Below are 23,765 nucleotides of genomic sequence, written 5' to 3'. Positions count from 1 at the left end.
AATTGGGTTGGTAGTTTTTTTGTTGTTGAGATGCATGAGTTCTTTATATATTTTGGAGATTAAGCCCTTATCAGATGTATGGTTTGCAAATATCTTCTCCCAATTGTTAGGTTGTCTTTTCGTTTTGTTGATGGTTTCCTTTGCTGTGCAGAAGCTTTTTAGTTTGATGTAGTCCCATTTGTTTATTTTTTCTATTGTTTCTCTTGCCCGGTCAGATGTGGTGTTTGAAAAGATGTTGCTAAGACCGATGTCGAAGAGCGTACTGCCTATGTTTTCTTCTAGAAGTTTCACAGTTTCAGGTCTTAAATTCAAGTCTTTAATCCATTTGGAGTTAATTTTTGTGTATGGTGTAAGGTAAGGATCTACTTTCATTTTTTTGCATATGGCTATCCAGTTTTCCCAACACCACTTGTTGAAGAGACTTTCTTTTCCCCATTGTATGTTCTTGGCTCCTTTGTCAAAGATTAGCTGTCCATAGATGTGTGGGTTTATTTCTGGGCTTTTGATTCTATTCCATTGATCTGTGTGTCTGTTTTTGTGCCAGTACCATGCTGTTTTGGTTACTATAGCTTTGTAGTATATTTTGAAATCAGGGAGTGTGATACCTCCAGCTTTGTTCTTTTTTCTCAGGATTCCTTTAGCTATTCGGGGTCTTTTGTTGTTCCATATAAATTTTAGGATTCTTTGTTCTATTTCTGTGAAAAATGTTGTTGGAACTTTGATAGGGATTGCATTGAATCTAGAGATGGCTTTAGGAAGTATGGACATCTTAACTATGTTAATTCTTCCAATCCAAGAGCATGGAATATCTTTCCATTTCTTTGTGTCGTCTTCAATTTCTTTCAGAAATGTTTTATAGTTTTCGGTGTACAGATCTTTCACCTCTTTGGTTAAGTTTATTCCTAGGTATTTTATTCTTTTTGTTGCAATTGTAAATGGGATGGTATTCTTAATTTCTCTTTCTGCTACTTCGTTGTTAGTGTACAGAAATGCAACTGATTTTTGTATGTTGATTTTGTATCCTGCAACTTTACCATATTCGTTTATTACTTCTAAAAGTTTTCTGGTGGATTCTTTAGGGTTTTCTATATATAAAATCATGTCATCTGCAAATAGTGACAGTTTCACTTCTTCCTTTCCAATTTGGATCCCTTTTATTTCTTTCTCTTGCCTGATTGCTCTGGCTAGGACTTCCAGTACTATGTTAAATAGGAATGGTGAGAGTGGGCATCCTTGTCTGGTTCCTGTTCTTAGAGGGATAGCTTTCAGTTTTTCACCATTGAGGATGATATTAGCTGTGGGTTTCTCATATATGGTCTTTATTATGTTGAGGTACTTTCCTTCTATACCCATTTTATTCAGAGTTTTTATCATAAATGGATGCTGGATCTTGTCAAATGCTTTCTCTGCATCTATTGAGATGATCATGTGATTTTTATTCTTCATTTTATTTTATTTTATTTTTTTTTTAAGATTTTATTTATTCAGTTTTTTCCCCCCAAAGCTCCAGTAGATAGTTGTATGTCATAGGTTCACATCCTTCCAGTTGCTGTACGTGGGACTCGGCCTCACGTTGGACGGAGAAGTGGCGCCTCGGGGCGCCCCCGGGATCCGAACCCGGGCCGCCAGCATCAGAGCGCGCACATTTAACCGCCAAGCCACGGAGCCGGCCCAATTCTTCATTTTATTAATGTGGTGTATTACGTTGATTGATTTGCGAATGTTAAACCATCCCTGCATCCCTGGAATAAATCCCACTTGATCATGGTGTATAATCTTTTTAACATATTGTTGTATGCGATTTGCTAGTATTTTGTTGAGGATTTTCTCATCGATGTTCATCAGTGATATTGGCCTGTAATTTTCTTTTTTTGTGTTGTCCTTGTCTGGTTTTGGTATCAGGGTAATGTCAGCTTCGTAGAATGAGTTAGGGAGCTTCCCCCCTCCTCAATTTTTTGGAAGAGTTTGAGAAGGATAGGTATTAAGTCTTCTTTGAATGTTTGGTAGAATTCACCAGGGAAGCCGTCTGGTCCTGGACTTTTATTTTTGGGGAGGTTTTTGATTACTGTTTCAATCTCCTTACTGGTGATTGGTCTATTCAAATTCTCTACTTCTTCTTGATCCAGTTTTGGAAGGTTGTATGATTCTAAGAATTTATCCATTTCTTCCAGATTGTCGAATTGGTTGGCATATAGCTTTTCATAGTATTCTCTTATAATCTTTTGTATTTCTGAGGTGTCTGTTGTAACCTCTCCTCTTTCATTTCTGATTTTACTTATTTGTGCCTTCTCTCTTTTTTTCTTGGTGAGTTTAGCTAAAGGTTTGTCTATTTTGTTGATCTTTTCAAAGAACCAGCTCTTGGTTTTATTAATTTTTTCTATTGTTTTTTTGGTCTCTATTTCCTTAATTTCTGCTCTGATTTTTATTATTTCCCTTCTTCTACTGATTTTGGGCTTTGTTTGTTCTTTTTCCAGTTCCTTTAGGTGCATTGTTAGATTATTTATTTGAGATTTTTCTTGTTTGTTGAGATATGCCTGTATCGCTATAAACTTCCCTCTTAGGACCGCTTTTGCTGTATCCCATAAATTCTGGCATGTCGTATTTTCATTTTCATTTGTCTCCAGGTATTTTTTGATTTCTTCTTTGATTTCTTCGTTAACCCAGTCGTTGTTCAGTAGCATTTTGTTTAATCTCCATGTATTTGTGGCTTTTCTAATTTTCTTCCTATAGTTGATTTCTAGTTTCATACCGTTGTGGTCAGAAAAGATGCTTGGTATTATTTCAATCTTCTTAAATTTATTAATTAAAAAAAAATAATTATTTTTTTAAAATAATTTTTAAAGTTTAGAATAGTTTTAGAATTATGGGAAAGTTGCAAATATAGTGGAGAGTTCCTTCTACTAGAGACACCCAGTTTTCTCTGTTGTCAGCATCTTCCACTATGTGGTTCATTTTTCACAACGTAGTGAACCAGAATTGATACGTTCTCAGCAACTGACGTCCATGCTTTATTTGGATTTCCTTAGTTTTTCCCTAATGTCCTTTCTCTGGTCCAGAATCCCACGTACATTTAGTTGTCACGTCTCCTTAGGCTCCTCTTGGCTCAGACAGTTTCTCACTTGCCTGTTTTTTTTTTTTTTTTTTTTTTTTTTTTAAGATTTTATTTATTTTTTGCCCCCAAAGCCCCAGTAGATAGTTGTTATGTCACAGCTGCACATCCTTCTAGTTGCTGTATGTGGGACTCGGCCTCAGGCTGGACAGAGAAGTGGTGCCTCGCTGCGCACCCGGGATCCGAACCCGGGCCGCCAGCATCGCAGCGCGCGCACTTAACCACCAAGCCACAGGGCCGGCCCCTCACTTGCCTGTTTTGATGGCCTTGGCCTTTTAGGCAACCTGGTCTGGTGTGTGAAAAGCATCCTCAGATGTTCTCACAGTGAGAACGGGGTGTTGGGTTTGGGGGAGTTGACCCCGGAGGTGAAGGTACTGTGCCCCTGGTAGAGGTGGGCAGCTCCTTGTGGAGGGGCTCGGAGTGTCGCCCCTGGACCAGCAGCTAGTAGCCTCGCTGTGAGTTGTGAGCCTGCAGAACGTCAGGCCCACCAGACCTGCTGAGCTGGAACCTGCCGTTAACAACTGTTGCCGCCACCTGGCAGGGCTCAGGCTCCTGTGGTGGGTCGAGGGTGTCCTACCTCCCGTCTACACTATGATCTCACATCATTGGTGGGTTACAGGGCTCAGCAAGAATTAGAGCAGTGTGCAGAGGAAGCAGGTGCCTCAGTCTGGGGGTGACAGAAACTGGTATGGCGTGGCCATGACAGCGTTCCTTGTAGTCGGGACTGAGCCGGCAGAGATGAGCTGCTGGTGCAGGCTGCTCACAGGATTCATTCAGTATGTTTTCCACGACCACATCTAGAGAGGCAGAGCTTCCCTTCCTGAATTGTGAGGGCCCCTTGCTCTCATGCCTCAATGCCAGCACCCCTCTCCCCAAATCCCAGTGAGGGGGTTCTGCATTTTAGCCCTTCACTCTCCCACATGCAGACACACACACCTTGTTTGGTAAAGGAAATCGAAGTTGCCCAAAATAAGCAGAGATTTGGAAGGGAAGTGGAAAGATTAATGACGCTGGCAGCTGGAAAAGCCTCTCCAAGGTTGAGACAGGGAGCGATTCTTCACTTGAGCTGCCTGTGTGCACTGCTTCCCTGGGAAAGTGGCCTGTCAGGCCGCCTGCTCAAAGACGCCCCTTCCTGGGAGGCCCCCCTTTTCTGGGTGCTATGCTCTCAAAAGGCTCTTGTCTGTCCTTGTCGGGGGCTCACACACTGCCCTGCTTGTTCTTCCTAGCTGGCGAACACCCTGCTGGAAAAGGAAGTGATAAACTACGAGGACATCGAGGCCCTCATTGGCCCGCCGCCTCATGGGCCCAAGAAGATGATCGCGCCTCAGAGGTGGAGCGATGCTGAGCGGGAGAAGCAAGATGCCGGGGAGGAGGAGGCTCCCCAGCAGTCCCCCCTCCGAGGGGAGGAGCCATCTTGGCCCAAATAGTGGGACCTCCCTGACTGCCCGTGGGGCTGCGGCATCTGCCGGGCCCAGGAAGTGGCTCCTTACTGGCTCCCCCAGGTTCCCTTTCTCCTGAGACTCAGCCCTCCCTGGTCTCTGCTGAGGGCTTCTGAGCTCTGTGTACCGATTTCCCCACCCGGGATTAGTCAAGTCTTCGAGAGGTGGATGATTCAGTTTTGTGTTTATAGATGGTTTCCCCCATGGGAGGGTCACAGTTGTGTGGAGCCGTTCTCGAGTTCCCAGGTTTATGGCACTAGTGCTTCATGGTGCGGGTGGATCCAGGGGCAGTGCAGCAGGCAGGTCCTGAGCAGCCTGTTCATGCCCAGGCTTGTGTGTGGGCTCTTCCTGGCTCCTGTGACTTCACCAGAATGCTAATGGAATCTGCGGTGAAAGGACCCTCTGAGCTGATGGTCACTGGTTCCTTGCTGGGCCCTCTCCTCGTGCTCAGTCATCATTGGGGATACTGAGCCCCTAGAGGATTAAAACCCTGCCACCTACTGCTGTGTGGACGGGTGTGCATGAGAACCTCTTGCTGGTCTGGTCGTGTGGTGGGGGGACACCTGAGAACTGTTGGGATACCTTACCAATAAATCCTGTGGATGGAGACTGTCTCTGTATTGCGTAGCCAGTGCTAACCCCGCGGGGCTGTCGGTCTGTCCTGGACTACAGGATTGTGTTGCAGTTTATAATCTCGGCCATGTGATAACCAACTGAAGAGCCCCTTCGTAGGAATCTGGGATAAAGGGCCGAGGATGCCCCATGACTGCAAGACAGGCAGAGTGCACTTAGCTCCCCGTGTCCCTAGGGGTGTGCAATGTGCACTGGTTTCCTCCCTGCTGCTCTCATTGCTTCTGCCTCCCCTGTGCGGTGGCATTTGGAACCGTGGGTTATGGGCACTTCCTGATAGAATGGGTTGTTCTGTTGCTGCCCCCACACTCTGCCCCGAGGACACACTGGACAGGGCAGGGCAGGTGCAGTTACACACGAGGGAGGGCAGCTCTTAGGGGCCCTAGTGTTTTGGGAGGGCGCTTTTGCCTTTGCCCCAGTTCTCCAAATCCATTTCCAAAGATCCGCTTGTAGTTAGGGTCTTGCCTGGTGTATCTGCCCTGGGGCAGCATCCTCTCTAATGGTGGATCCCCCTTGCACTTCACCCATTCAGATGGCGCATGTCTGTCCACCCTTTGGAAAATCGTTCGCTGAGCACCAGAAGATGCTTAGCTGGGAATAGGAGGTGAGTGGCATGAAAGGGCTGCCCTGCTATAGTGGAGGAAGGTGCAGCTGGCGCTCGCAGCCGCCTAGAGAAGGAAGGTCACTTTGTGCTCAGAGTTACAGAATTGAGTTGTTTGCAGACTTTGGCCCTCTGATGGGTCATAAGTGATGTCACCTCCCAGTCATCAGACACATGGTGCTCGAGAAGAGCGCCGGGAGTAATACCCCCTCTGCTGTCTCGTGTGTGGACCGACACCACTCCTCACACCTCCTTTAAGGGGGTCCTGGAGGTGAAGAGGCTTCTCCAACAATGGCATGTGGTCCCTGGAGCAGCCAGACCACACCGGGCAACCTGTGTGCTCAACACTAGGACCACAACCCTGACCCTCTGCCCTCTGCCCAGCAGAGCAGGTACAGCATGGCCTGGCCGTAGCTTCTGGAACTGTCTTCCTCTGAGTGAGGCGTGTGAGATCTCCTTGTTGAGATAAAACACTTGTTCTTTAAGTAAACGTGTATATTTAACACAATCAGCCTCCACAGATCATTTTTTTTTAAGATTTTATTTATTTATTTTTTCCCCCCAAAGCCCCAGTAGATAGTTGTATGTCATAGCTGCACATCCCTCTAGTTGCTGTTTGTGGGACTCGGCCTCAGGATGGACGGAGAAGTGGTGCCTCGGTGCGCGCCCGGGATCCGAACCCAGGCCACCAGCATTGGAGCGCGCACACTTCACCACCAAGCCACGGGGCCGGCCCGCCTCCACAGATCATTAAAGAATATTAAAAGAAAGACATTAACCTATAGTTCTTAAAGCATAATGTAAATTGTTCTCCACCCTGATCTAGGCTCATAAATGTTTATGATTTGTTTTGCTTTTTAAAAATTTATGTTTTTATTGAGATATAATTGACATACATTATATTAGTTTCAGGTTTATAACCTGAAATTAATTTGATATTTGTATATATTGGGAAATGATCACAATAAGTCTAGTTAACATCCGTCACCATAGTTACAGAATTTTTTTTCCTGTGATAACTTTTAAGATCTCTTAGCAACTTTCAGATGCAACATTTATGATTACAATAATAATGTACTTCCAGTTTCCTTTCAATGACATTGTGTTTCTCATATTACAGAAATTTTTTTTTTTGTGAGGAAGATTAGTCCTGAGCTAACATCTGATGCCAACCCTCCTCTTTTTGCTGAGGAAGATTGGCCCTGAGCTAACATCCATGCCCATCTTCCTCTACTTTATATGGGACGCTGCCACAGCATGGCTTGACAGGGAGTGTGTCCTTGTGCACCTGGGATCCGAACCTGCGAACCCCAGGCCACCGAAGTGGAGTGCACACACTTAACTGCTACGCCACCGGGCTGGCCCCTACAGAAATCTTTGAGTTCACCTATATCTGATTCATGTGTAGGCCATGATTTTGGAAAGTTGAAAGGCTGGGTGGTTGAGTTCTGAGATTAAAACTACTGAGTTATCAGTCTACTGCTTTTCCTAATTCAATTTATATGACATTGTTAGCATGCTCATTTTTGCAAAGTGGTATAGGGATGTGACTTTTTTTTCCCCAACACACTATAAAGTCACTTTGGTGCTATATTAAAAATCAGGATTGTGTGTCTGAAAGGGTTCCAGAAGCTATTGTTGACTGTCTTATGTTGGATTTCTTTGAAGCTGACCCACAAAAGCACCAGCTGGAAGGGGCCAGTCAGGTGCAGGCGGAGAATGAGCGGGCACTGCCGTGAGTAACTGGAGCTCAGTCTTGCAAGGAAATTCTGGGAGGCCATGCAGAGCAAGCTCCCACACCTTCAGGGGCATTTATCCAGGACCCCTGGCCCCCTTAGCCAAGCACGGCTTCCAGGGGCATTAGTGATAGCCCTTTCAGTGGCCCTTGCAGGCCCAAGCCCGGGACAAAAGCCCTCCAGCAGAGTTGTGGCTGTGGAGTTCTGTGCCGGGGGGGACAGGGACTGTCTCTATAGCTACAGATTTTTAAAACCCTTGAGCCAGCCAAGGCTTTGTGTCACAGGACTCCTGCATAACAGTTCACTTTTTTAACCTTTCCCAACGGGAAAGCTGAGCGTGTTTCCAGCAGAATTTCATATCACAACCTTTTTTGCCTCACTATTCTGCATACTTTTTTTTTTTTAATAATTTTTATTTATTTTTTTTCCCCAAAGCCCCAGTAGATAGTTGTATGTCATAGCTGCACATCCTTCTAGTTGCTGTATGTGGGACACGGCCTCAGCATGGCTGGAGAAGCGGTGCGTCAGGTGCGCGCGCCCAGGATCCGAACCCGGGCCGCCAGCAGCTGAGCGCACGCACTTAACCACTAAGCCACGGGGCGGCCCTATTCTGCATACTTTTAAAGGCAGTAAGTATGGAATCTTCAAGCGTGGAAAAACTGGATTCTGTGTCTGGCTTGGTTGTGTGCAGCAGACTAAGGTTCTCAAATGACAACTTGAGTTTCTTACCACTAACTCAATTCTGAGCAGTGTTTGCAATTTCAGACCTCTAACCCCGATCCTGTGACCCAGGGCAGCATCTTAACTACCAGCAGCTGGAGCTCAGGTGGAGGTGTGGCTTAGGGCACAAGGAGATGCGTGAGTCTGTGGGTCTGTCCAGAAAGAGACACTGGGGTTGGGGACAGCCACGTGTTTGAGATTAGACAGAGCAGGTGTTTTGCTCCATGGCAGGATCATTGAAAGGAGTCTGGGGGCCGGCCCTGTGGCTTAGCGGTTAAGTGCACGTGCTCTGCTACTGGCGGCCCGGGTTCGGATCCCGGGGGCACACCGATGCACCCCGTGTCCGGCCATGCTGAGGCGGCATCCCACATACAGCAACTAGAAGGATGTGCAACTATGACATACAATTATCTACTGGGGCTTTGGGGAGAAAAAGGGAAAAAAAAAGAGGAGGATTGGCAATAGATGTTAGCTCAGGGCCAGTCTTCCTCAGCAAAAAGAGGAGGATTGGCACAGATGTTAGCTCAGGGCTGATGTTCCTCACAAAAAAAAAAAAAAAAAAAAGGAGTCTGAAAAAGACATGGGAGGTGTGGACTAACATGTGATTGATTATGTTCAAAGAAATATGCCACAAGCCAAGGCCAGTGTTTATTCAACAAGCCGTTTCCTCCAGTGTCCGGGTGGTTATGCTGCCAAATGGAGTGAGTGCGGGTTCAAGCCCCAGTTCCACTGGACACAGTGATCTGTGAGGTGGATGAGAATCTCTCAAGGTTGTTGTGAGGACTGAATGAGAGAGCATTCGCTAACGCTAACCTTAACCTGCCCTTCCCTTCTGCGCTGCCTTCACCACACCGGCTCCTGCCATGTCCACGTGGCCTGGAAGCAGAGCTGTGTGACTTAGTAACGACCAGCATCCCTGACTTACCCGGTGCTGGGTGCTGCGCTGTGTCCTGTGGCCTTGCCGCGGTCAGGACTCCCAGTAGTCCTCCCACTTCACAGGAGGGAAAGTTCAAGTAACTCGGCAAAGCCTCGAAACTAGTACACAGTGGAACCCACGCCTACTCCGCGGCACTTTCTTGGGGACTTGTGGGTCATTGGACTTCCACGTGAGCCCGTTTGTCTGTGACAGTGGCTGACCACAGGGATTTCACAGACAGACGCCGCTTCCAGGTTCACTGAGAGGTGCTTCGTTCCCGCCGTCATCTGTCCATGCCAGTCAGTAACGCAGGGCCGGCACCGCCCGTTTCAGAACTGCGCAGGGACCTGCTCGAGGGCGGAGTAGGTCTGGGCTTCCCTGCAGGCTCATGCACCATCTCAACAGACCGCGCGCCTCGTCTCCCGCACACTTCTCCGCCCTGTTCACATGTCTGTCCCCCGATCACAACCCTGTCCTTCCTCGCTGAGTCCCAACCTGGTTTTCTAACACCCCAGGCGTCTCAACCGGGCAGAAAACTATCAGCAACCCGTCTACTCAGCGAGGACATAGGCCTTGAATGTCTCATTCGAGTCGTGATGGTCTTCGTCTGTTCCACCGGGGGAAGAAGCCTGGTGACAGGGGAGAGGGGGAAGGAGGGTCACTGGGTGGAAGGCTCACGGGCGGCGGAGGCTGCGGCGACTCCCCAGACCCGTCCTGGAGAACGGGGCCGCGCGGGGCAGCACGCGTGACGGGAAGATCGACCCCTGCAACCGGCCACCGGGACTCTCGGTCCCACTGCTCAGCGAAGCTTCCAACCCCCCGAGTGAGGCTTCCGTGTGGAAACGCCCGAGAAGAACCGGGCGCCCGCTCACAGCCCGGTCAGTACGGTTACTGAAGGAGCACGGACGCCCCAACGGACAGAATTGAGGACCTGAGGCCTCGGGTGTGAGGAAAACACCGAGCCCGGCGTCCTGCAGAGCAGGAAAGGCCTGGCAGCAGCTGGGGTTCGCCGAGCCCAAGCCCCGGCTCCCCTCTGGCCCCGGGCGTCCTCGTTCGGGGCCGCGGAGGGCGCACGGGCGGCGCCATATTCACCGGAGGCCGCGGGGGAGACCGGAACCGCGCGCGTGTCACTTCTGGCACCCCCTGCTCTGATTGGTCAGAACGCTCCGGCGCCTCTGATTGGCCGGGCCCACGACCATCCCAGGGTGCTTTGAGGCGCCACTTCCTTTCCGCCGGCTGTTCTCGGGAGGAGGAGGTGGGTGTGCTGGAGCTCGGGGCCGTCGGTCTCCATCCGCCGCCATCGGCGTAGGGTAGCTCCCCATGGGGCCGCGAAAGGGCCGCCGCAGACGGCGTCGGACCGTGGCCCGGGCTCTGTGGGCGGACGGGACCCCGTGTCGGCCGGAGCCCGGGCGCTGACTCCCCGCCTCCCCCCCAGGCCCTTAGGCAGCAGCCATGGCGCCCAGTCGGAATGGCATGATCCTCAAGCCGCACTTCCACAAGGACTGGCAGCGGCGTGTGGCCACGTGGTTCAACCAGCCGGCGCGGAAGATCCGCAGGTGAGCGGGCGGGGGCGTCCCTCTCTGTTCCGTGCGTGTTTCCTCTGTCTCTTCCGTGTCGCCTCCTGTACTCCTTCTCTGCTCCTCCCGTGCCCCCTCCGTGCCTCTCTGTGTTTTTCCGGGCCCGCCTGTGTCCCCTCCCTGCCCCCGAGCCGGGGGGCCTGGGGTGACCGCCGCTCGGCCTTTCTCCTCCCAGGCGCAAGGCCCGGCAGGCCAAGGCTCGGCGCATCGCCCCGCGGCCCGCGTGCGGCCCAGTCCGGCCCGTCGTGCGCTGCCCCACCGTCAGGTACCACACCCGCGTGCGCGCCGGCAGGGGTTTCAGCCTGGAGGAGCTGCGGGTGAGTAGCGCGGCGGCCGCGGTCGGACGACCCCGGGCCGGTCCGGTGATGACAGTCTCCGGAATCGCTGCACCGCCTTGATGAAAGTGCACTGAACCCTTGTTTGTCTGACGGCCGGGCTCGCGCGCGGGGCGCGGGGCGCGGACACCCCTCGGGGCTGCATCTCTGTCTCTCTGGGCAGGTGGCCGGCATCCACAAGAAGGTGGCCCGGACCATCGGGATCTCAGTGGACCCTAGGAGGCGGAACAAGTCCACCGAGTCCCTGCAGGCCAACGTGCAACGGCTGAAGGAGTACCGCTCCAAGCTCATTCTCTTCCCCAGGAGGCCCTCGGCCCCCAAGAAGGGGGACAGCTCGGTGAGTCAGCGCTCTCGGCCTCTAGGGCGTGGAGGTCTGTCTCTGTGTTCAGGTGGGGTGAGAAGAAGAGAGGTAGGTTTGTAGTCTTTTTGTCTCCTAGTGCTTGGCAGCCCTGTGGGGGTGGGTGGTAGAGAATCGGTGGACAAGGAGAAGAAAGTTTCTAAGTATTTACGCTTTAATCCTCAGAATTGCCAAGGTTTGTTCTTGTGCTCAAAAGCGATTTATTTCTGGTTTATGGTAATAGTGAAAATTGTTTGCTTTGGAGCTAGTTTTCTTTCGTTGGAAGTGTTTTGCCCTGTAAGGTGCCTTATGCACAACACAAATACTTCTACAAACATTTGCAGAACAAGGTTGACAGCGTCTGTTACTACAGACTTCCCAGGAGTTGGGTTTGGGGGGTGTCTTTATGCTTCAGCCCAGTTTGCTCTGCCTGCGGCCCTGGTCATACATAGGTGGCTGTTTTGTATCTGCTTGTGTCCCTGCTGTCAGACCCCCCAGGAATCCAGTGACAGGCCAAGTATGCACACAGCATATGCATCTGTGGGTACAGGTGACATTCTACTTACAAGCACGGGGACACCCAGTGAGAGACACAGGGCTGTCTTAGGGGGATAGATGTTTGGAGCCCTTGGGGAAATGAGCTCACCCCTCTCCTTGTTAACAGGCCGAAGAACTCAAATTGGCCACCCAGCTGATGGGACCAGTCATGCCCATACGGAATGTAAGTGGAAGTTTTTTAGAGCCTATGCAAGTGCGTGCTTACTGGGGCGGGGAGTAAAGGATGGCACCTGGGGCCTGTGTTAAAATTTATGTGTTTGTGAAAAAGGACCTTTAGCCCTGGGAAAAGCATCCTGTGTTCTTAACAGATGGACTCCGTTGGGGAGGCCCTTGTCTTCCCTTTCAGGAGCTTTGCGGACCCTCACTTGTCACTTTCTTCTCTGTTGGGTCCTTTTTTTCTCTGGGCATGTTTGATGATCCTGTAACCTGCCCAGCGAGTGACTAGGCCCTTGAGGTTCCCTTGGGACAGGGGAGGTGCGCCTGAGCCTCCCTTTGTCCAGGGTCTTCGTTGTGTCTGACAGGAGTGCGGTCCCTCTGTCCAAGCACAGCGCCCCACCATCCTTCACGCCACTGAGGTGGTTGCCTCTGCTCTGAGTTTGGGGTTGTTTCTAAATCCTGGGGAATGTTGTTATAATCTTTTCCTTGGCGGTCTCCGTGTAGCCTCTGCAGTGGACAGGCAGGCAGGGCATTACTTGATCTCTCTCCAAGGCACCTCTGGGTTCTGGTGACAGGTGGTCCCGGGCCTTGTCATGGGTCCCTGCAGCAAGGGTTTGACGCTGTGCTCCCTTCCAGGTCTATAAGAAGGAGAAAGCCAGGGTCATCACGGAGGAGGAGAAGAACTTCAAGGCCTTCGCCAGTCTCCGCATGGCCCGTGCCAACGCCCGGCTCTTTGGCATCCGGGCAAAAAGGGCCAAGGAGGCTGCAGAGCAGGATGTCGAAAAGAAAAAATAAAGCCTTGTCGGCAACTTGTGATAAACCTGCAGTCTCTACGCGACGTCCTTTGTGTGAGGAAGGGGCCAGGGCCTGGAGAGTCCTGAGGGGAGCCTGGGGGCCGGGCAGGGGACGAAGGTGATCCTGCCTGCAAGGCAGCGCAGAGACTGGATCGCATCCTAACTTTGTGTATTTAAGGACCATTGTTTGATTAGTTGTTGAGTGAATAATTTAATGGCTTTTTTGTGGGGAGATTACAAAGCCTAATTTTATTTATTTATTTATTTTGTGAGCAAGACCAGCTCTTAGCTAACGTCTATTGCTAGTCCTCCTCCTTTTGTTCCCCTAAGCCCCAGTAGATAGTTGTATGTCGTAGTTGCACAGCCTTCTAGTTGCTGTATGTGGGACGCGGCCTCAGCATGGCCAGACAAGCGGTGCGTTGCTGCACGCCTGGGATCCAAACCCAGGCTGCCAGTAGTGGAGCGTGTGCACTTAACCGCTAAGCCATGGGGCCGGCCCCTAAAGTTGCTTTTTTTAACCAGAATAGTGTCTAGTTATTTTAGCATCTCAGGACTCAGGGCCTCAGCCTTGCTCTGATTCACAGCCAGACCCTTCCTGGGCCCATCTGTACCTGTGCTGTGCTGAAGAGCAGCCTCTTCACCTAGACCTGTACTGTAGGCCACGGGTGCTCTGTGCAGAAGGCTGGCATTTGGCTGTCCCTAAGACAGCATCAAGCCACTGTGTCTTCTTGGCTGAGTGGCAGCCAGGACACCCCTGCTGCTGACCCCAGAGGAAGGCTGGAGGCAGGCCATGCGGTGCCCTCATGGGCAGGCTCTGCCTTGCCTGTACCCCTGATGGCAGCGTGGTGCCCGTTTCTTTGAAACTGGAGTCTGATTTCTGTACAAGTGAGATGCTCACATACAGCCCCGTCCTTGTCTGTCGTCACAGCAGGGCCTGGTGTGAGAAGCAGCTTTGAAGACCAGCTTGTGCTTAATGTGTTTTCTTGTCTGGAGTCTGCAAGCCCTGTAGGTGTGCGTTTTTAGAAACTTCGCAGGTGGCAGGCATTCACGTACCCTGCAGCTCCTCAGATAACTTAGAGGACTTGACTGTTTCACATCTAAAATGAACAGTTGATAAGGTGCTGGCTTGCATGGTCTTATATTTGGAAATCCTCTGCTGTGTGAGGGTCAGCTGAGGTGGAGGCGTGGGAGTTTATCCTGAGCTGTGTCCCTGGCATCCCTCTGTGAGAGGAGGGAAGTGGAGGGGTTGCCTCTGGAGGGCCCGGTGGCACTAGTTCCATTCGCTTTTTGGTTGGGAGCCTGGTGAGGGGTTAGACCAGTGTCTGCAGGGGCAAGTGTCTCTGTCCTGCCAGATTCCTGGCTGTGCTCTTCACAGGTCCTGGAGGCCGGGGGCCTGCAGGGCAGCAGCCCCCACTGCACTAGCCTGCAAGTGCCAGCCTTTCTCCCCTTAGACATGGCTTTCTGCCTTCCGTCACCTCTGCACACACCCCGTCGCCCTTCACGCCTTATGCCACCAGCCACCCCCCACCAGAGTGCAGGGCCTTCTGCAGTGGTCCAGTGATGGAGTGAATGTGCTCAAGGAAGGCCTTGGGTAAGGGATGCGTGCTTTAGGATCCTGTGACACTTTGTAACAGCCCTCTTCCAACCATGCCCAATGGTGGTGGCAGCTCTGCTGTGTTACCTTGAGTAAGCTGCTTCTCTGGTCTTTTCCCTCTCACCACACTTGGTTCCATGCTAGGACTGTTCATGGGGGGTCGGGCCTTGCCCCCTAGGAGCTGAGGAGATTTGCCACCTGGTGAAGCCAGGCAGAAATAGGCCTGACCCTGCGCACCTGGGGAAACATTAAATGGGGTCCCTTCTTGTTCTCCCAAATCTGCCTTATCCGCTAAAATCCCTGACCCGAGGATAGAGTTCCTATGCCCTGCTGTCCTGGAACCCTCTGGGCAGGTTCCTAGATTTTTATGCCAACTGGGGTGCTGTTAAGTGAGTCTGGTGCAGGAGGTGATTATAGGTTGTGTGGCTTTGCTGGCGTCCTGTCTTCAGAGCTGTGTCGCTGCCTGAGGCCGGGAGCCCTGGCCCAGCCCTCCCTGAAGCCCAGGAAGGCTCCCTACAGGCGGGGCTAAAGGCCTGGAGGGCGGGTGGTGCTGGTCAGCCTTGGAATCCCTAAATTCATGCTGGTCCCCTGGAGAAGCCCCGAGGACCTCACTATTGTAGGGATGCAGGTCCTGCAGGGGGCAAGGGCCTCCCCCAGGACTGCTCTCTGCGATGGGGTCCTTTGTCCATGGCCCCCCAGGGTTCTAGGGTGGCCCTGGGATTCCCGTCCCTGGAGGATGTGCCCGGGATTTCCCCTTGAGTGGGTGGGCAGGACTGTGACCAGGAGGAGGGCTCACTCCTTATCCCTTATGGGCCTGGGGGAGCAGCCCGTTGTGAAGGCCACAGAGCAGCAAGAGAGCAGGACCTCATCCTCTCTCCACAAGGAACTGAAATCGGCCACCAACCTGGGCCCGATGGGATGGCCCCTGGGCAGCGTGCTGTGCTGACGCCTGCGTGTTGTTCCAGCTGCTATGTGGTGATAGTTTGTGTAGAGAGCGAACCCCCAGTACACACGCTGATTCCTCACCCCTTTCCACAGCGGGTAGGATTCCCCCAGAGGCAGTACGTGCCCTCTGGGCGAACTCGCCTCGCAGGTCAGTGGTTTGTGGGAGCCAGGGCGCTTCGGGGACGGATTCCCAAAGAGGGTGCGCCGGTGTCGCCGCAATGCCTGCGGCGGCCACCAGGGGGCGCTGGGCTCGTGTGATCTGCAAGATTTCCCATTTTTACGTGTACCTGTTCTTTGTCCATTTTCTGATCAGCGTTGATCTGGCAGGATTTGTAAATTATTTTTCTCAATTTATTATTTGTTTATTTTGCTTTTTTTTTTTGGGGCAGACATTAGGAATTTTGCTTAATTCTCCCAGGCTATTTTTCCTTTTTTCATTATTTTTAAATTATAGAGATAATTTGACTTTGGAGGGAAGGTGTATATCTCTGTGAATTTTAACACATGGGAGTATCACCTCTCCAGAATGAATTTTATTTTGAATCTGGACCTTGTAGTTGCTTTTCTAAAATATATATAATTGCAATTTTTTTAAGGAAGAATTAAAATTAAGACTAATTTTCAGTTGCTTCAAATTGTTGTAATTTAGAGGGAAACTATAGTCATTTTAGGTTGTTTAGGCTTTTTTTCACTTTTCTCAACTTAGTTCAAGCCAAAGAGCAGAAGGCGGCAATGCCACGTGCAGAGGGCTGACGATTCTCTTCTTTTCTGGGTCTCACATTCATTTTTTATTTATAGGTAGTTGCACTTATTTTTTCTTTTATGTTTTCTGGATGTTGTCATTTTTTTTCTTCTTTAAGTTATAGAAAAAAATATGCTTTTTGTTAAAAGAAAAAAAAAAAGTCAAGAGGAGCATAAAGGAAGGGGGAAGATCTCCCTTCTCCTCCGCCCTCCAGGCCCCTGGCCTGGCTTCAGCGTCTGTCCAGAGTGGTTTACGGGTAATTACAGTCCAGCAGAAACATCTGGGCTTTCGTTTTTATAAATGCACATGGGATCCCACGGTGTGTGCTGTGCTGTGTTGTGCCAGCCCACCCCGATCTCCCTAGCTTCTCGCCGTGCCTGCAGAGGCCCCGTGAAGGGGTGGCCAGCATTTTATTTAAATAGTCCTCTGTAGGGGGAAACTGGCTGCTGTTTTGATTAGCATTTCTTCACTAGTGCATGAAGCTGAGCCTCTCTTCACGTATTTGCTGGCGACTTGTCTTTTTTTGTGGCTCGTGTTAACATCCTTTGTCCATTTTTCTGTCGTGATGTTCATCGTTTTCTTGAATTGTAGAAGCTCTTTGCATATTAAGGAAATTTCCATCCTGTCATATGTCGACAATTTTTTTTCTAGTTTGCTCTTTTCCTTTTGAGTCTTCTTATATCTTAGGGGTACAGATGGGAGAGGGAATGGAATGTTCTTCTAGGAGATGTTGTGGTGTAGTAAAGCCACAAGCTTGGCCTCTGTAGTGGATATTTGGTATTCTTTTTGGCTTCCCAGCATCAGAACCCACGTTGGGGGTTTTCCTTGAACCTTGTGGGAGGCAGAACCCTCCTTTTTCGTAGGAGCTGACAGGCACCTTACTCCCTGCCCCACTCCCTCACAGAAGCGTGGCCACCACCCAGACGCACTGGCCCCACACCTTCAGAGTGGGTCCCCATCTGGGGCTGGGGTCTCATTCTGGGTGATGTGGCCCTGCCGTCCTCTCCGTGGGCTCTGGGCATCCCCTCTCCGCAGCCCCCAGGAGTTTCCCAGTGTCCTCGTCCTTTTTTGTTCCCTCAGCCACAATCAGTTTTCAGTTGCTTAAAACAGACAGTACTGAGCGTGCTGACCAAGCTCTGGCCCTGGGCCTGCCCATCTTTGACCCTCCAGGGACTTGCCCTCAACAAATGCTGAGTGCCGACCGAGGCAGTCTCCATGGGGACAGGCACTGGACGGCAGGTGGGCCGGGCGGGGGGACTCAAGGGGAGCAGACAAAGAGATAACACTTCCTCACTCCAGTGTTTGCTGAGCACCTACTGTGCGCCGGGCACAGCCCCAGGCCGCAGGGATGCACATTTCTCCTGCCTCCATGGAGTTTTTGCTCTGAAAGACCTCTGGACTTGGGCTCTGGCTGAGTCCCTCTGCCCCTTGCTGTGGTGTTGGGGATGTCAATAATGAACACAGAGCCCCTGCCAGCAGCTCCACGTGCCTCTTCTCCACTTGGTTGGGGTGGGAGGATGGAGCTCCGAGGGGCAGGGGGAGCGGGCAGTGCAGACTGGGTCATTCAGTGAGTGCTTATTGAGCACTGTGGGAGAAGAGGGAGAATCCTCCTCTGCCCTTTCCCTTAAGGTTCTTATGGCTGGCCAAATAATTAATAAAACAGGTTAGCAGGAGAAAATAATACCAAGTTTAATAACATGTATACATGGGAGAAACCAGGGACACTGAGTTTCTCAACACAATGGCAGAGATTCTCGTCTTAAATACTATCTTCAGCTAAAGACAAAGGAGGATGTTGGGGGTGGGTGGTGTTTTGGGATTTCAGAGGGGAAGAAGACAATTTACATGAAGAGGCAAATGTAAATGTTTGTCAGACAATGCTTTGCAGGGAAGCATTGTCTGTAGAGAATGTGGTCGGAGAGACAGGAATTATAGTAATCAAGAGTATGTAGTTTTAAGTCGTCGTCTTCCATCCTGATAAGAGTTTTCACAGATAAGGTCGTGTGTCGTCCCCCCCCCCCCAAATGTCAAATGTCTGTCAGACAAAATAATCAAGGTAAAGACATATTTCAGGGTGGCCAAATCTTGATCTCCCACAGCACCTACTGGATGCTGGGCCTGGGGGCACTGCAGTGAAGAAGACAATCCTGTGCTCAGGATGGAGCTGCTGCATGATGTCGCAGGTAAACAAGGACGCAGGACGGTGTGGGCGGCTGCCTCTGCTCTGAGGAGACAGTGCTGGCCTGGGCAGCTACGGAGGCCCAGTCCAAGGCTGCTAGTGAAGACCAGCCACCTGTGGCCTGTCTGGTGGTCCAGGCCAGGAGAGGACTGTCAGTCCAGGAAGAGAGCTGGAACCACCCTCCTGGGAAAGGCTCCATGTGTGGCCTCCACCTCCACGTCCCCATCCCAGGGCTCCTCCAGACACTGGGTCTGGGGGTGCACCTGGGGGATCTTGGTTGCAGGCACTTGAATGCCACTGGGAGGCCGTGTGGGACAGCAGGGGCTGTGCGTTACACCTGGCCCTCCACTCTCCACTTCGAGGCCTCAGCTGGGCTGCCCCTCGTTTTTAAGCCTCGGTTTTCCCGTCTGCAGACGGACTTGAGATTCCATGGTGCTTGCGGACAAATAGAATGTAGCACAGCCTGGTTAGTTCCTGCCCTTCTGAAAAATTCCCCAGAAAGGGTGGTGCTTCCTGGGGAGAAGGAGGCAAAATTGGGTCATCGATGAAAGGGACCAGGAGAGTGGAGGCATGTCAAAGCACCAAGAATATCATCAAAGCCCCCGATGAATCAGGCGAGAATAAGACCAGGATGTCCATCAAGTAGACACGGCAGCCCCCATGGACTGCCTGCCTCCCGGCCCACGACGCCATCGCCCCTACGGGGACATGTGGGCTGCAGTGTTCTCACTGTCTCCTGCTCCTGCCCCAGCGCTGTGGGCCCTGCTTCCTGACGTTCACACCCTCGTCTAATGCCGTCCCTTAAGTGTGGACGGGACCCAGCAACCTACTTCTACTTGAATGGAGTAGAAGCGAAGGATGCCAGGCTGAGATTAGGCTACAAATGTTGCAAAGATTGGGTTACTGTGGCTCCTCCTGCAGGAGCAGCAGTGTGGAGGGTCCCCAGGGCACGTCTTGGGGCACAGAGGGGATCCTGGGTCAGGGAAACCCAGGGGGAGGAGAGCGGTCCTGGACAATGTCGTGACTGTGGCCCTGGGTAAGGTGTCCTGATGGCTCCATCCCACTCCACAGGGGCTGTGAGGACTGAGTTTTGGCAAAGAGCAAGTGCTCCATGCTGCTCACGGTTGGCTGTGACTTATTGGGGGTGGGGGGAAGCAAAGCCATCAAGACACCCTGGGGGCCTGGACAGGCCAAGGGAGGCATGAGTCCTGGGTTCTGAGCAGGATTGTAGAGTCCTAGCTCTGTCCCTGCTGTATGACCTCAGGCAAGGCATCACCCTCTCTGAGCTGTGGTCTCTTCATCAACAAGACAGATGTAGTCACCTGCCTGTCAGGGACACAGGATGCTCAGAGCAGCTCAAATCCAGGCCATTTGTAGAGTGGACACAGCAGGCCCCTGGGGCAGGAGGAGATGGTGAGAGCGCACCACGATGAGGGACACCATGCCCTTGGAGAAGTGTCCCACCAGCATCCAAGACACTGGTGTTGGGAAAACTTAGCAAGAGGGGGAGTCACCCAGTTGGACAGGTGAGTCGCCTCAGGTGTGGCCTGTGTCTGAATGTGTATGTCCTGGCATGCTCAGGTGTGTCTGCATGTGTGTCTGTGTCACCATGCGTATCTCTGTGTGCATTTGATGTGTGCATGCATGTGGTCGGTGTGTGCATGCGTGCATTTGACATGTGCATTTGGCACAGGCATGTGTGATATGTGCAGGTATCACATGGTGTACGTGTGTGGTGTGTGTGTGGTGGGTGTGGGCAGGTACGTGTGTGTGGCGTGCACTGCTCCAGTCCATGCCAAGTGTGCTGAGGAGAACAGTCTCATTGCCCCAGTCCCAGCTCCCTGATGCTGGAAGGAGCTGGCAGAGGGATTGAGGACGCGCCCAGCACAGCCCTGTGTGTTGTCACAGCCCGGATGGCCCCGCTGGGCGGCCCTCTGATTTCTGAAGTAATATAAATGCCAATCCTGCAGGAAAACAGTCTGATCCAGACAGGTCGCAGATGTTCTGAGACATAATAATGTTTCTCCAAGAGGAAAGAAACAAAGGAAGAGGGTAGGTTTGTAGGCAGGTTATAAAAAGCAGCAGCACCCTGCCAACGTGTATAGCCTTGTTCCCTTTTGGAAAATCCTGTTATAACAACACCCTCCTCCACTACGGTTTCAACTCACCTTCCAAAACAACCTCCTGGCTTGCTGGGCCATGGGGCTGGGTCCTCTGCACGGATGAGGAGCAAGGACGAGGGTGGAGGGGTGTGGTGGGCGGCCTGTCCCACCTCTGAGTCTCACATGCGGGGACTCACCCTGAGCTGGCATGTCACTTGAGTGCAGCCTGGAGGTGACTCTGCTCTCGTTCCCACTTTCCAGATGGGGAGACTGAGGCACTGAGCAGTTATGGAACTTGCTTGAGACCACATGTTTGATGCCTGAGCCCAGGAGCTCAGAGCAGACATTGGGTGGTGGAGTGGGTTGAGCTGGGCTTTGAAGGATAAGTAGGAGTTGGCCAGTGGGGGAACCAGGGCCTGCAGAGCATTGAGGCCTGAAAGGCAAGTTGTCTGAAGCAAGGATGCTTCATTGTTGCTCCAAAACTCGACAATTTGGAAGCTTCTAAAGAGCCAACCATGAGGGTTAGTTAAATACACTAAGAACGATGGATTCGATCAGCTGGTCCCCCAGGTGACCCCTCCAAGCACCTGGGCTGGGCGGAAGCTGGCCTAACCAGGTGCAAGGGGAGGCAGAGGAGCTGGTGACGTCAGATGGATGCGGTAGACCAGGGCTTGGCAAACAGTTTCCTAAAGGACCAGGGAGTAAGTGCTTCAGGCTTTCTGGGCCATTCAGTCTCTGTCACACTCACCTCTGCTCTGTAGAGTGAAATCAGCCACACACAAGATGGGAGCAGATGGGCCTGGCTGTGTTCCAATAAAACTTTATTTACAAAACAGGCAGCTGCCAGATTTGGCCCCTGGGGGCTGTAGCTCCCCAAGCCCCTGACCTTGCTGGAGGTAGAAATGTCGATTGGTTTGGGCTGCTATAACAAAAATACCACAGACTTGGGGCTTGTAATCAATAGACATTTACCTCTCACAGTTCTGGAGGCTGGAGGCCCCGAGACGGAGGTGCTGGCAGATTTGGCATCTGGCGAGGGCTGGCTCCCCGTTCATAGACGCCTCTTTTCGCTGTGTCCTCACGCGGGGAAGGGCCGGGAGCTGCTATGAGGGCGCTGATCCCATTCATGAAGCTCCGCCCTCAGGACCTAAGCCCCGCCTCCTAACACATCACATTAGCGGTCAGGATTTCAACAGATGAATTTTGGGGGACACAGACATTCAGTCTACGGCATGGAAGAAGGCCATATGATGTTGTTAATAAAAAAAGAAAAAAACAGGTTATAGAACAGAAACAGTACCCACAACAACCTCATTCAGCAAACACCCACAGGACACCTACTGTAGGCCAGGCACAGTCCTCGGCCCAGGGTCGCGCAAGCCCGGCTGTGCGACGACAGCATGGTCCCCAAGCTGGCATCTGACGAGCCTCCTGTGGTGAGGGCTTTGAGGGTTGGAGGCAACTTTTAGAATTAATGCAAACAGGTTTGCATGGAACAAAAGCTGGAGGGACAGACACCAAAATGTTGAGAGCATTGTGTCCGGGCGCTGGAGGTTATTTTTACTTGCTTATCTCCACTTTCTGTATTTCAACAGGAACATGTGTTGTTATTTCCTGCACAACCAGAACAACAAAATGCATGAGGGGGACATCATTTCCTGCGTCTGGCTTCGGGCCCTCCCTTGTCCCTGGGGCCTTTGTGGGATGCTGGTGAGGAGGGGCAGGTGGAATCCTATGACCCGGCCGCCTCTCTGGGACCCTCCAGAGGCCGCATTGGCCCAGGCATCGCAGACCAGGGCTACGGGGAATCGGCCTTTTCCTCTGCGGTTTCTCTCCATGAGTGCTGTCTGGAGCCGATGTGCCGGCCTCTCCTCCTGACTCCACTCCGGGGCTGAGGCCCAGGGTCACCCTGCGGAGGCAGCCACACCTGTGAGGCTGTGGCTGGAGACCCCAGTGGACCTGAGAGACTCCAAATCCCAAACTGCATTCTTCCTCTCTCCGCCTCAGGAAATGCCACCTGCTGCTCACCGTGGTGCGTGTGGGTGACGGTGATGAGCCAAACCGGGCGGGCGGGCGTGAGCCCTGCACCCCCAGCGAACCGGGCGGCCTTGGGCTGGTTTCTGAACTTTTGGCAGCCCCCCATTCCTTGTCTGTGGAACGGGCTGTTGGGAGGGTCACTGCCTTAACCATCGCCATCAGCGTGGAAAGTGCATGGCCAGCTGTCCACACCTGGTAGAGATCTGGACCCTTGCCAGAGGTAGACACCAAGCCGTGAAGACGTTGGGGGAACCAGTCCTCGGGAGAAAGGCCCCCAAGGGGAAGACCCTGAGCCTCCCAGGAGCCCTGGCCCTGCCTGTGTGGGGCTGTGTGCCCACTGGAGCCCAGCCCCTCACCTAGGTTTCCCATCCTGATCCCCACAGAAGCTCAGAGAGGCCGAGGGGCCTCGCCCAGGGTGGGTGGGGCAGGTGTCCTGGGGAATTGGGGTCTGGGAGGACCTGGGGCCCCTGCAAGCCCAGAGCCACCACCACAAGCCCACATGCACGGCTAGTGGACTCCCCCCCACTCTGGGAAGCTGGACTGGGAAAGACGCAGGGGCTGGGAGCCCAGAGCAGCTCCAGGCTGGTCTCCACAGAGGGAAGTGGGCTCTCCGACAGCTGGTTTCTGAAGCTGTCTGAACCTGGGCCAGCTTCCTAGACGGGGTGACAGAGGGGCTGGGTGAGGCGGAAGAAGGGGGCTCCAGATTGGCCTCCATCCCTCGCCTCTTTAGCCGGGGGCTCAGGAAGCAAGCCTGGGTGCTTGGAGTCCAACTCACACAGCCCGGCCACAAAGCATTTCCCTTCTCTGCAAACCTGGCATGTGGTCTTTGCCTTCCAGGTGGGCCTGGGTGCAATCCCATCATCCCACAGCCAGGCCCACCAATGGGGACTCCTTGGCTGAGGCTGCGGTCTCGACCTCCCACCGCCCGACCCCACCTGGGGAGCATCCTTGTCCTGTCGTTCATGGGCCCTCTGACCCCAGGATCTTCTTCTGGAGTCCTGGTGGCCAAGCCTGAGCCTGAGCCATGGGAGGGCACAGAGCCTGGCACGCCTGACATCTGGTGTCTGCTCCCCTGGTCCTCGGGTCCCCTTCATCCTAAGCCTTCTTCCTGTCCCCTTCCCACCAGGGCTTTTGAAAGGCCAGGTCTATGCCCTATTTTTAGGCGGAAATTGGCAGAGAGGCTGGGAGGCGGTTTCTGACTCTGCCAACACCTCCTCTTCCACCTGGCTTCTGCAGCCAGGACCAGGTAGTCCAGAGT

At 52.4% G+C, this 23,765-nt stretch overlaps 2 protein-coding genes and 1 non-coding gene across 11 annotated transcripts in view; all 3 read left to right on the top strand.

The window, feature by feature from the left end:
• SPG7 (SPG7 matrix AAA peptidase subunit, paraplegin) overlaps window positions 1–5,155 on the top strand; it is a 44,754-nt gene extending 39,599 nt beyond the window's left edge. For all 9 annotated transcript variants that reach the window (XM_087419741.1, XM_087419738.1, XM_087419733.1 and 6 more), the window contains one exon: window positions 4,336–5,155. In XM_087419741.1, the coding sequence (XP_087275867.1) occupies window positions 4,336–4,536 (201 nt within the window). In that variant the 3' untranslated portion in view covers window positions 4,537–5,155. The remainder of the gene's footprint in view (window positions 1–4,335) is intronic.
• A 5,205-nt stretch (window positions 5,156–10,360) lies between these two features.
• On the top strand, window positions 10,361–12,934 carry RPL13 (ribosomal protein L13). The gene is made up of 6 exons (XM_004437013.3): window positions 10,361–10,406; window positions 10,587–10,707; window positions 10,904–11,045; window positions 11,227–11,400; window positions 12,065–12,121; window positions 12,751–12,934. Exons 2-6 carry the CDS (start codon window positions 10,604–10,606, stop codon window positions 12,907–12,909), a joined length of 636 nt encoding a protein of 211 aa, XP_004437070.1. The 5' UTR covers window positions 10,361–10,406; window positions 10,587–10,603; the 3' UTR covers window positions 12,910–12,934.
• LOC147913074 (small nucleolar RNA MBII-202) lies at window positions 11,092–11,173 on the top strand. Its single transcript, XR_015549197.1, has one exon. It is a non-coding gene; the product is annotated as a small nucleolar RNA MBII-202 (small nucleolar RNA).
• Window positions 12,935–23,765: the final 10,831 nt, after the last annotated feature.

This window comes from Ceratotherium simum, chromosome 30 (assembly GCF_057802395.1).
Source record: "Ceratotherium simum simum isolate JZ-2026a chromosome 30, ASM5780239v1, whole genome shotgun sequence".
Classification (NCBI taxonomy): Eukaryota; Metazoa; Chordata; class Mammalia; order Perissodactyla; family Rhinocerotidae; genus Ceratotherium; species Ceratotherium simum.
This window is presented reverse-complemented; position numbering and strand designations above follow the sequence as displayed.

What these genes read in the sequence shown, in the direction of transcription:
- RPL13 (XM_004437013.3), top strand. Translation starts at nt 10,604, where the DNA reads ATGGCGCCCAGTCGGAATGGCATGATCCTCAAGCCGCACTTCCACAAG. An exon ending in TCAGCCTGGAGGAGCTGCGG is followed by an intron (nt 11,046 to 11,226) that starts GTGAGTAGCGCG and finishes CTCTCTGGGCAG; the next exon opens with GTGGCCGGCATCCACAAGAA. An exon ending in CAGTCATGCCCATACGGAAT is followed by an intron (nt 12,122 to 12,750) that starts GTAAGTGGAAGT and finishes GCTCCCTTCCAG; the next exon opens with GTCTATAAGAAGGAGAAAGC.